At 45.6% G+C, this 14134-nt stretch overlaps 1 protein-coding gene across 4 annotated transcripts in view; it reads left to right on the top strand.

The window, feature by feature from the left end:
* PHKB (phosphorylase kinase, beta) overlaps positions 1–14134 on the top strand; it is a 194525-nt gene that overhangs the window by 133286 nt on the left and 47105 nt on the right. For all 4 annotated transcript variants that reach the window (XM_015409423.1, XM_015409421.1, XM_015409420.1 and 1 more), the window contains 5 exons: positions 1196–1278; positions 2187–2277; positions 12640–12701; positions 12879–13041; positions 13716–13797. In XM_015409423.1, the coding sequence (XP_015264909.1) occupies positions 1196–1278; positions 2187–2277; positions 12640–12701; positions 12879–13041; positions 13716–13797 (481 nt within the window). The remainder of the gene's footprint in view (positions 1–1195; positions 1279–2186; positions 2278–12639; positions 12702–12878; positions 13042–13715; positions 13798–14134) is intronic.

The following is a 14134-nucleotide window of genomic DNA, read 5'->3' as shown; positions in this document are numbered from 1 at the left end:
TCCCCCGACACGAGGGTGCATTCTGTGTAGGAAATTGGCAATGTTTCAGATGCTCCTAAGTATCTCAAGTACAAGATGAGTGTGAAAGAGCAGGATAATTCTCAATAAAAGGGATGCAACAGGGTGTTAAATGTCAACACAAATCACAGAAAAGCGGGATTTCATAGTCACCCAGGACAAGCTTTATGAAGGTTTAAATTTAGAATTAATCGCATTAGCTCTGGATGTGCAATAAGAGAGATCATTGAAAAATGTGGAGAGGTATATTGGGAGGGAGGATGTTGAACTGACTGAAGGGCTGTCAGCAACAAGTGGCTGCATAAGTGAGCTTCAGAGCTGAATATCCATGGGTAGGAGGAAACGTGGCTGATGCAGTAGGAGGGAGTTATAAACCCATTCAGTCTGGCCTTCTGCGGTCAGTGTGTTGGGAGAGAAGTACACGAAATACAGCTCCCCACCAATGTTCCCTGTAGTTTCTTTCCCCTACTGAGTGGACCAGTTCACGGCCTGAGCAAAACATAACTGCTGCAACCTTAAAATGGGCAGTGAGCAGTGCAAGACCCTGTGTGCTGCCGAATGGGGTTCATGCATGCAGCTTAGAGGGAATACTGATTCCCACTCCAGTACTCACCCAATTTCTATTCTACATTTGTTGGCTCTGCAAAGGTAGACCAACAAACCAAGTGCAGTTGCTGTGTAACTTCCTTTTATCTTCTTTTTTTTTTTGAAACCCCCGAAGGGATATTTTTATTATTTTTTCGTAAGACTGTATAACTACAAAGAAATATATGGGGGGGGGGACTACAACTATGGATAAAGAAAAGATACCCACACTAACTAAAAACCCAAGAGAAGGAGATCATATCCGTGTTAAACTAAATAATAGTAATTCAAGTGTTAGTAACACAATATATTTGTAAAGTTCTTGTTTTTCACAGCTTACTTCCTTTTATCTTCTGAGGTTGTGCAGTTGACTTGGTCTAGTAGGCTTGCATTTAGTGAACTCCTCTTGGGTTTTATTTAGCATGTCACCGAGTCATCCCCGAGCATCTTCCGCAGTGACCCAACCCAAACCCCCTTCTGTGAGCTGTTAAAAAGACCAACCTGTCCCATTTTACAAGTTTACTAAGATGCAGCATTGCCTGTGCACCATATCCTTCATTTCTTTTTGTCTTTGTTTTTAACGTTTATGTAGAATGCTTTGCAGTTCATTAAGCAGTACTGGAAAATGCACGGCCGCCCCTTGTTCCTTGTGCTTATTCGGGAGGATAATATAAGGTAAGGTCATTCAGATGACAGAGTGTATGTTGTTTCTGCCATGAAGTATGTAGCATCAAATCTAGGGGTGTGCAAAAAAACCCGAAAAACAACCAGCCTTTTCAGTTCAGGTCTATTGGACCTGGAAAAAAGTATTTCCCAAAAAAATTCTGGAACCCAATACCGGTATTCGGATATATTTTTTTCAGAAATCCCAATTTGGGGGAGAGGTCCAATAGACCCAAACCGAAAAATACCATTTTTTTAAAAAAACAGCCTGATCCTGGGGCTGGCTTGGCTTCTCCTGCAGTGCAGTTCAAACCATGCTACAGGAGAAGCTGGCTCCAGGATCTGTATGCTCCAGGGAGCTCTCTCTCTCTCCCCACTGCATGCAGACCTGGCTGGAAGGGAGCTAGCCCAGGATCAACTAGCTGCTTGGCGGGCTCTGTTGAACAGTCCGGCAGAGCCTGGGGGGGAGAGCCTGACTGCCTAACAGAGCCTGCAAAAAAGCTCATCCTGCAGGGAGAGTTTAAACCAGACTGCCCAACAGAGCCTGCAAAGTGGCCAATCCTGGGTTGGCTCCTCTTAGAGCTGGGTTTAAACCGAGCTGTAAGAGAGGATCAGCTGGGGCAGTGGAAGCTGAAGAGCTCCATGCCACCTCAGCTAGCAGTTTAGTTTAAACCAAGCTGCAAGAGGAACCAGCCCCAGCCAAGGCAGCGCGGAACTGTCAGCTCCTGCCACCCCAGCTGATCCTCATTGTAAATTAATATACCCAAGTAAGAGCCGAAAAAAAATGGCTTTTATTCAGGCTCAGCTATACCAATAGCCAATCAGATTATCTGAATCTGTATTCAGCTTAATTGATACTCAGCTCGGTTTATGCCAAATGCACAGCCCTAATCAAGTCTCCTTGGTTTTTACATCCTCAGGGGAAGTAGATTCAATCCAATACTGGACATGTTGGCTGCCTTTAGGAAAGGAGTAGTCGGAGGAGTGAAGGTTCATGTTGATAGGCTGCAGGTAAGTTGATTTTTTACACATTTCTCATCATTGGTTCAAATCCAATTACATACTTGTTTGAATAACTTGCTGTCCCCACAGTGCAATTGTAGGCAGCGTTACTCCAGTCGAAGCCCATTGATTGCTGCTGGATTAGACTAGAGTAACCCTGTATGGGATAGTACTGTAATTGTCCTCCGCTCCTTTCTCCAGAGAGTTCAGAGAGGATTGTACTGTACCTAGTTCTCCCCTCCTCCATTCTATCCTAATGCTAAACTACTACTACAGGGGGCCGCAACCTTTTTGAGGCTGCAGGCATCTTTGGGATTCTAAGACAGGGCATTGGGTGCAACAACAAAATGGCTGGTGCAGGAGGCATAGCCAGGCACAAAATGGCTGCCACAGGAGGTGGAGCCAACCAAAAAATGTCAGCAATTGAAGTTAGGTATAACTCTGATAGTAACTCTTCAACCTTCCAGGCAGAAGCTGTGTTGAACAGGATGCCTTTTAATCGGCACAGGCAATCAGATCTCTACACTTGATCTTAGCCATAAGGCAATCAGATCTCCAGGGGCCTGTCAGAATCCCTGTTGGGCAAAAGCTCAACCTCATCCTGCCCACTGTCTAAAAACATTTGGTGGACACCAGGAAACGTGTTGGCGGGTGCCCTGACACCCACGGGTGCCACATTGTGGACGGCTGTGCTAGTAGGATCAAGTATAGAAGGTGAAGAACCAAATGCAGAACCATGTGTGCTTCCTTGAGTACAGAACCATGTGTGCTTCCTTGAACTCCTCAGTGGTACACAGTGTGTGGCTCATGGAGAGCCAATTTTGCTATTACCATCAATCAAAAGAGCCACATTTACTTCCATCCCTGGCATGAGGCCTACCTCTAAGGGAGACTTGCTGTTTACCAATTCATGTGACAGTGGCTATTTCAGGGCTCCCAGGTCCCCACTGGGGGCGGGGAATCCCCAGCCACTGCCCCCCACCACCAGTCAGTTGGCCAACAGGGGGACATACCAGCAGTGGGAGGAGGTCTAGGCCGGCATTGAAGTGTCATTGCCGGCAACACAACGGTATCCCTTCCAGCATGCTGGCAATGTGGGCAAAAACTCTATAGAAGAAGAAGAAGAAGAAGAGATTGGATTTATACCCCGCCCTTCACTACCCAAAGGAGTCTCAGAGCGGCTTACAAACTCCTTTCCCTTCCCCTCCCCACAACAGACACCCTGTGAGGTAGGTGGGGCTGAGAGAGCTCTTGACAGAAACTGCTCTTTTTCAAGGACAGCTCTTATCAGAACTACGGCTTGCCCAAGGTCATCCAGCCAGGTGCAAGTGGAGGAGTGGGGAATCAAACCCGGTTCTCCCAGATTAGAGTCCGCGCACTTAACCACTATAGTAAAAAGTCTTCTACCACAGAGGTTTTATCCAAATACCAGAGCGTCCCATGCCACCAGCAACACGATGACCTCACTTCCAGTGTGTGTCTGAAGTTACATTACTGTGTCACCACCAACGTTGCTGTGACGCCAGCCTAGGCCTCTTCCCATTTCCAGTAAGTCCTCCCTGACCCCTCCCGTTCCAAGGTAGGAACCAACTGCCAATGACAAGCCTCACTTTCTTGTAACATAGGGCAAGTACCACATTGGGCAGCAGTGTTCAGAAGAGCTACAGCAGGCATAGCAAAGAGCCACACGTGGCTCCCGGGCCACTGAGTCTCACTGCCCTAGAAGAAGGGCAGGGCAAAAAGGCAATACAGTTTTTACCCCTGGAAATGCCACGACGGAATGCTAATCCTGCAGTAGCATGTATGGACCGTGCTCTAAAGAATCCTTTTGGCCCCGCTTATTTTAATCCTGCTTTCATAAAACAATTAACAGTAAGACATCTCGTCAGGTTTTTTTTAACTGTTCCCACACGCAGAGGGAAATTAGCATGTATTTTATAAACAATATTTTATCTGATTAAAAAGACATGCTGTCATGTGGGAATTTCCTCAGACGTCCTCTGTGTATTTTTGTTAAAAAAGCTGAGTTGTTTCAGGGTCCTTAGAGGACAGTTGTTCTCCTCACTTTACTGCCTTTCCGTGAAGATATGCTTAATAATTAATAAGCGTTTTAAGAAGAGTGTTTTATCTCTTTGACAATCATTGCTGTTTATGTTATATGGCTTATTCATGAAGGGTGTAAACATCAAAAAGAAGCTTTTTATTTTTATTTAACAACCTTTAAAGCGAGATTGGACTCGTCTTTATCAAGTTCTGTTTTGTGCTTTGAGCTTTATCGGGTATCGCGAATGGATCCAGCTTTTCCACCATGTATCATTGGGGAAGAGCAACAGATATTAAGAACATAAGAACATAAGAGACGCCAATCCCCCCCCCCCAGGCACCAAGAAGACAGAGCATCCCTTGCCCCAGAGTCCCTATCTATACCTTGTGGCTAATAGCCACTAATGGACCTCTGCTCCATATGCTTATCTAATTCCCTTTTGAAGCCGTCCATGCTTGTAGCCGCCACCACTTCCTGTGGCAGTGAATTCCAAGTGTTAATCACTCTTTGGGTGAAGAAGTACTTCCTTTTATCCGTTCTAACCCGACCGCTCAGCAATTTTATGGAGTGCCCACGAGTTCTTGTATTGTGAGAGGGAGAAAAGTACCTCTTTCTCTACCTGCTCTTTCCCATGCATAATCTTATAAACCTCAATCATGTCACCCCTCAGTCGTAATGCCAACGGTATGGCGCAGTAGGGGATGCAGAATGGTATAGCTTGGCCCGCCCTAACCTGGATGGCCCAAACTAGATTAATCTCATCAGATCTCAGAAGCTAAGCAGGGTTGGCCCTGGTTAGTACTTCGATGGGAGACCACCAAGGAATTCCATGGTCGTTATGCAGAGGACAACAAAGGCAAACTGCCTCTGTTAGTCTCTTGCCCTGAAAACTCATGGGGTTGCCATAAGTTAGCTGCGACTTAATGGCACTTTATACATATATAGTATAGCCAGATCTTGTTAGATCGGCAAAGATAAGATGGGTCGGTACTGGAATGGGAGACCACCAAAGAAGACTTTGCAGAGGAAGGCAATGGCAAACCACCTCTGCTTGATCACTTGCCTTGAAAACCATAAGGGGTTGCCATTAGTCAGCTGTCAGCTACAACTTGATGGCACTTTACACACACACACCACATATTCTGTAGAAGAAACTGCTGGGGCTTGCTTCAAAGTCTTCCGCTTCATAGCCTTTGGTGGAGCAGGCTGCACAACATGATTCAGGATTGGACTATGATCGAAAAATTCTACCTTGCTGCCCGGTATTCACGAAATCTATGCATGCAGGAGCTCCTCTTCCCTGTTGTTCATAGATCCCTTGGCAGTGCTGAAGATGCAGGCCAATTGGCTGAGTTGCTGATGCGTCTGCCCTTCCATGAGTATTCTCTCTTTCATGTTCCATCTGCATCTCCGAGTCTCAAACTCTTCATATTTTCTACTTCCTTCAAGCTCAACAATACCATCCCACCCCTTAATTTATTATTTTCTGTACTGCTATATTTGACCCACATCCTCAGAGCTCCATCCACCCGTATTACAAGTATACAACTACAGCATGGCTTTACCTAAATAGTAAACTCTCTGGCCCCTGTGTGCATGTCAAATGACCTGAGAGGACATTCTCAGTTATGGCACCAAAGCTCTGGAGCTCCCCCACCCCCCGGGATATTCATCTGTCCCCTTCTGTTGCCATCTTCCTCCAGCACTTGAAGACTTTTTCTGTTTTGTTTCGCATTCGCTCAGTCATCCCTCCTTCCGAACCAGTGTTTCTGTGTTTAGTATGTACCTCAACTCTGTTTTTTTAAACTCTCTTAAAATCGTTTTAATATTGTCTGTTTGGAAGGGAGGTTGATTTTAATGGTTTTATACTTTATCGTGTACTTTTTAGATTATTGCCCACCTTGGCTCAGGCCCATAGCCAGGATTTTTTAAGTCAGGGGGCATTTAAATTTCTTAGGGGGCACTAGCTAATCAATTTAATCCGTGGGAGAAGGATGTGACACCCTGGGTTAGATGAGAAGTCAGGGGGCCTTGCCAGAAAGTCAGGGGGCCTAGCCCCGGGATGCCCCACGGTAGCTACGGGCCTGTCTTGGCTGCTCTTGGAAGGGCAGAAAGGCAGGGTACAAATTTCATAAATAATAAATAAATAAACGATGGAGAGTGGGGCCATCCACAAACAACACAGAGGACTCTACCTACTGGGGGGGGGAGCTGCTCAGGTGTGCAGGAAAATGTGGTTTTCTAAATTAACCAAAATGGAAAAGAGGCCTACAAAAAACCTGAGGACTGAAACCACTCCAGAAGGGTTGGTATGTTGAGAGCCACTGAGTGTTGGCTAAAGGATGACAGAGGGGCTCACTCTGCTTAAGCCCCAAGATCTTGCAGGGGGGGAGCAAGATCGGGTTTTCAAAACTGTCCCCCCCTCCCCACAATTTCTTGTGGGTCTGAAGTTTATTAAAAAGAATTGTTTCATCCTTTTCTCAAAACGCTCTTGGTGAGGGGACCATACTAACCTCCTCCGAGGTAGGGTTGTGCCACTTTAGTACCCCCACTGAAAAGATACTCTCCATTGTCACCACCCACCAACTGTGGGGCACACGGAGAAAGACCTCAGAAGCGGAGCTAGGTGTATGGTGAAGCAGGGTTGCCAACCTCCAGTTGGTGGCTGGAGACCTCCCAAAATTAAAACTGAGCTCCAGATTGCAGATATCAGTTCCTCTGGAGAAAATGGTGGCCTTGGAAGGTGAACTCAATAGCATTATACCCTGCTGAGGTTCCTCTCCTCCCCAGGCTCCACCCCCAAAATCTCCAGGAATTTCCCAACCTAGACCTGGCAATCATATGGGAAGTGTCATATGGCAAGACAGCTTCATGTGTTCAACTGGTAGATATTCCTCTGTTAGCCAAAGAAACACAGAAGGACGAGCTCCTAGTGGCTGTGGTAGGCCAGGCCGATACAGTGGCTTCACGCTTGCAGTCTGTCATAGTGGTCTGTGCTAAATGCCTCTGTATCTTCCCTTGTACAGAAATTGTACAAAAGCTGCACAACATGCCTTGCTGTTGTTGTTTGCCTCCGTGTCTGCCTTAAAACAATGTGAGTGCTCAATTATATTGCTGCATCGTTTTATGTTTGCCGTCTCCACAGTGTATAATATTGAAACCATACTGGCTTTTCTAGGGTTGCAAAGTTGATCTTTGCCGGAAGCGGGGGGCTCCTGGCCGGTACCTGGTGCGCGCGTGTGCCACACGCACATCACCCGGAAGTGACGGGAGGACGCCGGGCACGCTGGGCGCGGGGCCACGGCCATACAAGGGAAAACCATAGAGTTTTCCCTTGTACGGCTGTGGCCCCGCCCCCAGCGTGCCTGGCATCCTCCCGTCACTTCCGGGTGATGCGCACGTTGGGGAGGAGTTCCCCCCGGGGCCCGATCCGGCGGTGCCGGAGAACGGGCCTCTGGGGCAGGGGTTTCCCCACCCCCCGGGGGGACTTGGGATCCCTAGGCTTTTCCAATGTGGCCTTTGCACACTAAAAGCCACAGTCTTATGCAGAGTTACATCCTTCAAAGCCTATAGACTTCAGAGAAGGCCAAAGGGGTGTAAATCTGTTTAGGATTGCATTGTAAATTTGTCACGTTTTAATAAAGCCACTTTTCCATTTGCTAATTTTTAAACACGGATTTCCTAAATTAATCATTGAAATTAATCAGCGTTTTGGATATTGCCCATTTCATTAAAGCGAGGAGGGAAAGCTGAAATACCGAGGTGGTGAAATGCCGATAATGCATTCTCTGTTAAAGCAATATGGACAGCATGCTCATAATTTAGTCCCAGCATGTGCATTTGTATGCAGATGGCAGGATATATATATTCAGTTAGGCTTATAGATGTTAATTCATGGAACAGCAGCATAATCTTTGCTTGGACTATTCGCATAGAAATATTTCCATGCGTTTCGGCTGCAAATGTATAAGGGGTTCCCTGTCCTAGCCATGGTAATTTTTCACATTTGCATCCTATAATTCTTTTATCATAATTTGTGCTTAGAGGGATTGTGGAAGTTAAACACAGAAAGGCAGCGTCAGCAATAAAAGCCAAGCAGATAGCATTGCAGTCGTGGCTGTGTTGCTCAAAATACTTTTCCTACATAAGTTCAGAGTTTCGCTCTACTTGTATTTATTTCTTCTGTTTGCCACTACAAAGGCTTTTTTAAAGTGAAAGGCTTTACAGTTGGTGTAATACATTTTCCCTGCAAGTTACATATGAACCTTTTCTGCACATTCGCTGAATGAACAGCAATGAATACCCACCTAATAAAATATTAATAAAAGCAGGCAGCATTGTTCTGCCATAGAACACAAATATTTGTGCAAAGGATTCAGCTGGAAGGGGTGGAGAGAAGACAAAAAGCCAGATCAAAGGCAGCCCAATAAAGACATAGATTTCTGTTTTGCTGTGTGTAGCATAGCATATCATTAGAAGGAGACGATGAAATAGAGAGCATCTTCCCAGGGATGTTGGAGACCAGTCTTGGTTTCCAGGATAAAGCTATCTCTTGGTTGGAAATCAGGATTCCTTTCCTCTCAGAGAAACCCTGTCTTTGTGCAAACAAGGCTTGGATCCTTGTTTTGCACTGACCAAAACCATTCCCACTAGCAGAGAAGGAGAGGCGTGATTTTGGCCAGTTCCTCCTTCCCACTGCAAACTCCCACTTTGTCCCCCTGTGCTGTTGCATGGCTGTCTATTGATCCAGGGCCAAGGGCACAGGAGGCTGGGGTGGAAAAGTTAATTTACATGAGCACCACAGCACTAGTTTGGTATAGTGGTTATAGAGAGCCAGTGGTTAAGTGTGCGGACTCTAATCTGGGAGAACTGGGTTTGATTCCCCACTCCTCCATTTGCACCTGGCTGGATGACCTTGGGCAAGCCATAACTCTGGCACAGCTGTTCTTGAAAAAGAGCAGTTTCTGTCAAGAGTTCTCTCAGCCCCACCTATCTCTCAGGGTGTCTGTTGTGGGGAGGGGAAGGGAAAGGAGTTCGTAAGCCTCTCTGAGACACCTTTGGGTAGTGAAGGGTGGGGTATAAATCCAATCTCCTCTCCTCTCCTCCTCCTAGTACTCAGCGCCGCGGAACTCACTCGCTGTCATTCCTCAGTTCTCTTCACTTCTCCTCCTCAAAACCCTTGACGAAGATTCAGCTAATTCCCAACTGTCAGGACTTCAGAAGGTCACAGGCTGAGTGCAGCTCATGGATTTGTTGCCAGCCCTCCTGATATATTAGGGTGTGGCAGAGGTCCCTAATGTGGGACCCGTGGGCACCGTGACATCCGTCAACACCTTTTTTGGTGCCAACAAAATGTGTAGATTAACAGGCATACTGTTAAGTGGAGCTTATGCCTAAACTGTTGAAGAGTTACTGTTAGAGTGATGCATAACCTCACTCCCTACATTTGGTCGTTCACTCCACCTTCTGTGGCAGCCATTTTTGTGCTTGACTCCACCTACTTAGGCAGTCATTTTGTTGTCGCACAGAATTCCATAGGTGCCCACAGACTCAAAAAGGTTGGGGACCCCCAGGTTATAGTATCCCAGAGTGACCATTGATTGGCACATTGAGGTTCAAGGCTCTTCCCTCCTTGCTTGCTTCTCTCTGCACAAACCAGCACTGGAGGGGGGGCGACGACACAGTAATGCCATTCCACACAGAGAAGCAAAGTATGAGGGTTTTTTTTACCATTACAGTCTCAGTCAACTTATGGTGACCCCGTGGGGCCATGGTTTTTTTTTTTTTTTGCCACTGTCTTCCTCTGCATAGCAATCCTGGTATTCCTCAGCGGTCTCCCATCCAAGTAATAACCAAGGCTGACCCTACTTAGCTTCTTTCTGTGGTCTGACAAGTTCGGGCCAGGCTGGGCTATCCAGGTCAGGGCCATTAGGTGACAATAGTGGGACTCAACTACCTACTCTGCAGAGGTTTAGGGTTAGGGGGTGGGATTTGCTGGTGGCCCCAGAAGGGAGTCAGTGGGTGCTGGCAGAAGGGTTCTGTGAGGCATCATCGCACTGTCCCCCCGCCTCCTTAACCCAGCTCCCGGAAAGGATCTCTTTCTTCCACTCTTGGCTGGCAACATCCACCAAGATATACCCTGTATATATTGTAGACATATACCACATATTTTCAAGGATATGCTTATTGTTTAAATGTATGCAGCTTTGTCCAAAATTAATCTGTTATCATGCACATTATAATAATATGCTGTTGAAGAGTTCACTGTTTTCAGTGATACGAAGTTTAACTTGATATTCAAATATTAGGGTGGTCCTAATGAATCTACTTAAGATACATGCACCAAGGAAATATAGGGTGCAGAAGTTTGCAGCTGTCTCTTAAGTACTGGGTGTATTTCCAGTTGTACTTGTAGAAAACTAAAGCATAAATATGTTTAAACTCTATAAATATGCCTAGTAATATACTTTTATGTGCTAAGTTATATATAAGTTTAACTTGATATTCAAATATTAGGGTGGTCCTAATGAATCTACTTAAGATACATGCACCAAGGAAATATAGGGTGCAGAAGTTTGCAGCTGTCTCTTAAGTACTGGGTGTATTTCCAGTTGTACTTGTAGAAAACTAAGGCATAAATGTGTTTAAACTCTATAAATATGCCAAGTAATATACTTTTATGTGCTAAGTTATATATAAGTTATATATGAGGCATTTATGCGGTTAAAGCATGCTTAGGTTTGATAAGGAAATGAGTATTGCATATATTCCTCTCCAAATCTGGGTATTCCCCCCCCCAAAAAAAAGGGGAGGTTCGAAATGTCTGGAAATTTTAGATCTCCTTGGCCACATGGGAAGAAGGAAGATGGCACCGTGACCTTAACAATATCTTAAAAGCCTTTTGATTTTTGGGAAGAACAGTTTCTCTGGGATCAGCAGTTGCCCTGAGACTGCTGGGGAGGCGGGGACATTGATGGCCGGGTGTGGAGGGGTAAAGGGTCCCGGAAGGAGCCAAGGATCCTTGGTTCTCTGCACAAGCAGTGGCAACAGCAGCCTGGCTCAGAGCCTACCCAGCACACACAAGCTGCTTCAGAGCATGTAATCCATGTAATCGGCTGCTAAAGACTCGTTTGTATAACGGCACTCGAGTGTGGCTAGGAGTTTCAGCAGCTCTTTTGCTTCTTTGGGAAGGATGTTGCTTATTACCTCCTCCTTTCAAGCGTGCATTTAAAAAGACCTTGACAATTTCTTAGTTTAGCCAGAACAAGGATTATGGGGGAGCTGCCAGAACCACATGCCAAGCTGAGAGGTGAGTTACAAAGGCTGCGGCTTTCTTGCAGAAGCACTGGCTTGGCATCCCCATAGCAGAACTGAGCTGATATGCTATAGGCATATGCAACCCCACCTGCTGGTTAGTCCGCTAAGGAATGGGATGATGCCAGCACCAAGGGCGTGCTTGTCCCTTTTTCAAGAGCCTGATTTCTGTTGAAATTGTAACAGCCTGTCACTACATTGCCAGATATTTTTAACATCAGTGTCCTGTTATCAGATAAACATAAGCATGAGCGTCTTTATTGCTGTTGCAGCTTATAAAATTTGATATCCAGTTGTCCAGTCAGCCGTCATTCCTTCTATTGAGGATCATCTGATCGCATTTCTATACTTTATCCCTCCCAAATCACATGACCTGTTTGGGCCCTGTGAGCCCTCAGAGTCGTCTTTGAAGGACCCCCTGCTTTGCCGCGAATTCCTTTTCCGGCATACCCTCACCATAATACGTGTGACAATGCCAGTGGGCTATCTGAACGATTCTGCACCAGATGGGCGCAATGAAGGCAAACAAATACTTGTGCCTTCACAACCAGTCAGCCGAGGTGGCAAATATTCTCAGCTTCGTTTGCTGGCAACGAAACCCAGTTGAATCATCTTGTCTCTTTGCCTCCCATCCCAAACTGGTGGAATGGGAAACGGGAAAGCAAATGGGAATGCTGTCAAATGTTCCTCCTTTATCTCCATTGAGTGGGTATGAGCTAAGTAGTTCCCAGTCAGTTCTGCCTGTGTCAACGGCAAGGGACAAGCCATTGTGCAGGGACTGCCACAGTCTGCAGTTCTCCAGAATGTAAAGCTTCTGTTCCCCATCTGACAACATTAGGCTCTGCTTGAAGATGGGAGCGTTCACTAGCATTTTGTGGGTGGAGTATCTTGTGTAAGTGGAGAGGCATAGGTCCTGTTTTCATTCATCCATGGCCATCCTGTATACACAGTATTAAATGTCATTTCTAAGCCTTATTTTCTCTCCCCCCCCCTTTCCTCCCCACTTCCTTTAGACATTGATTTCTGGAGCAGTGGTTGAACAACTGGACTTCCTAAGAATCAGTGAAACAGATGAGTATGTACACTTGGAATCAAATCAATTTTTAAAAATAATATGATAATCTTGTGAAATTAAAAAAAACCTTTCTAGATTCTCTCCCCCACCCCCACCCCCAGTTTGAAATTAAATTGCAAAGCTCAATCATTGAAGCAAGCCCTGGATTTTGGAAATCTCAATCATTCCTTTCTGCAGGCCTCCAGAGTTCAAGAGCTTTGAAGAGCTTGATCTTCCAAAACATTCAAAAGTCAAGAGACAAACCAGCACCCCGAATGTTACTGAGCTGGAACAACAGCCAGATATTAATGTAAATGACTGGAAAAACAAGTCAACTTACGAGATTCTTCAGAAACTGAATGTAAGTATGTAGGAGAAACTGAAGTCTTGTTCTTCTCCCTTGAGGCATAATATTTGCAAATGATAATAATATTGAGACATAATATTTGCTAAGCACTGGGTATACACAGGTGAAAATCATGACGCTTTCAGTGGGCCTGTATCGAGTTTCTGAAAGGATTGGTGTCTAAGCAGGAAGGCAGGGTTGGAAGAAGAAGAAGAAGAGATTGGATTTATACCCCGCCCTTCACTTGGAGTCTCAGAGCGGCTTACAAACTCCTTTCCCTTCCCCTCCCCACAACAGACACCCTGTGAGGTGGGTGGGGCTGAGAGAGCTCTGACACAAACTGCTCTTTCAGGAACAGCTGTGCCAGAGCTTGTGACTGACCCAAGGTCACATCAGCAGGTGCAAGTGGAGGAGTGGGGAATCAAACCCAGTTCTCCCAAATTAGAGTCCGCACACTTAACCACTACACCAAACTGGCTCTCAAACTGGTTTACAAGGGCATTTCCACCCTTATTGCACTTTTTACAGTGTGTGTGTGAATTTCGGCCAAACCCTGTCATCATAGGGAATTCGGTAGAGATTTCAAAAAAACATGTGCTGCGTATGTATAATGAAAAGCAGTGTTCAAACTTGTAACAAATGGCATTTCCCCACTGGTCAATGACATTTTGATGGTTCTTCCTTGTCAGGACTGCAACTGCCTCGCAAGCCAAGCGATTCTGCTGAACATTTTGCTCAAAAGGGAAGGCCCAAATTTCATCACCAAGGAAGGTACGTGATCGGAGGCAAGTTGCCGCAGATATCGATGAACATGAATAATGGGCGTGCACATTGGATGTTGTGTTGCTATTTTCCTCTCCATTAACGCACTCTCTCTTAAATGGGAAATACATGTTCATACACTGTAGGATGGAATGAACCGTTAAATGTATTAACTCTTTTTGTTGTCTGCTTGCTATGTGTTTCCTGCTTATAATTCTGAGCACGTACTTGAAGGTTAAGTAGGTTCTGTCTGCTATAGTAAGGTAAAACTGGTACGCTAATTTTTTGCCTTGGACTGTCCTGGGCTGTGAAACATGCAAGTTGCTTTATGTGTAAATACATTCCT

Source organism: Gekko japonicus, unplaced genomic scaffold (assembly GCF_001447785.1).
Source record: "Gekko japonicus isolate JY-2015 unplaced genomic scaffold, Gekko_japonicus_V1.1 scaffold794, whole genome shotgun sequence".
NCBI classification, from domain to species: domain Eukaryota; kingdom Metazoa; phylum Chordata; class Lepidosauria; order Squamata; family Gekkonidae; genus Gekko; species Gekko japonicus.
The sequence above is the reverse complement of the archived record's forward strand: the minus strand, read 5'-3'. Positions and strand labels throughout refer to the sequence as shown.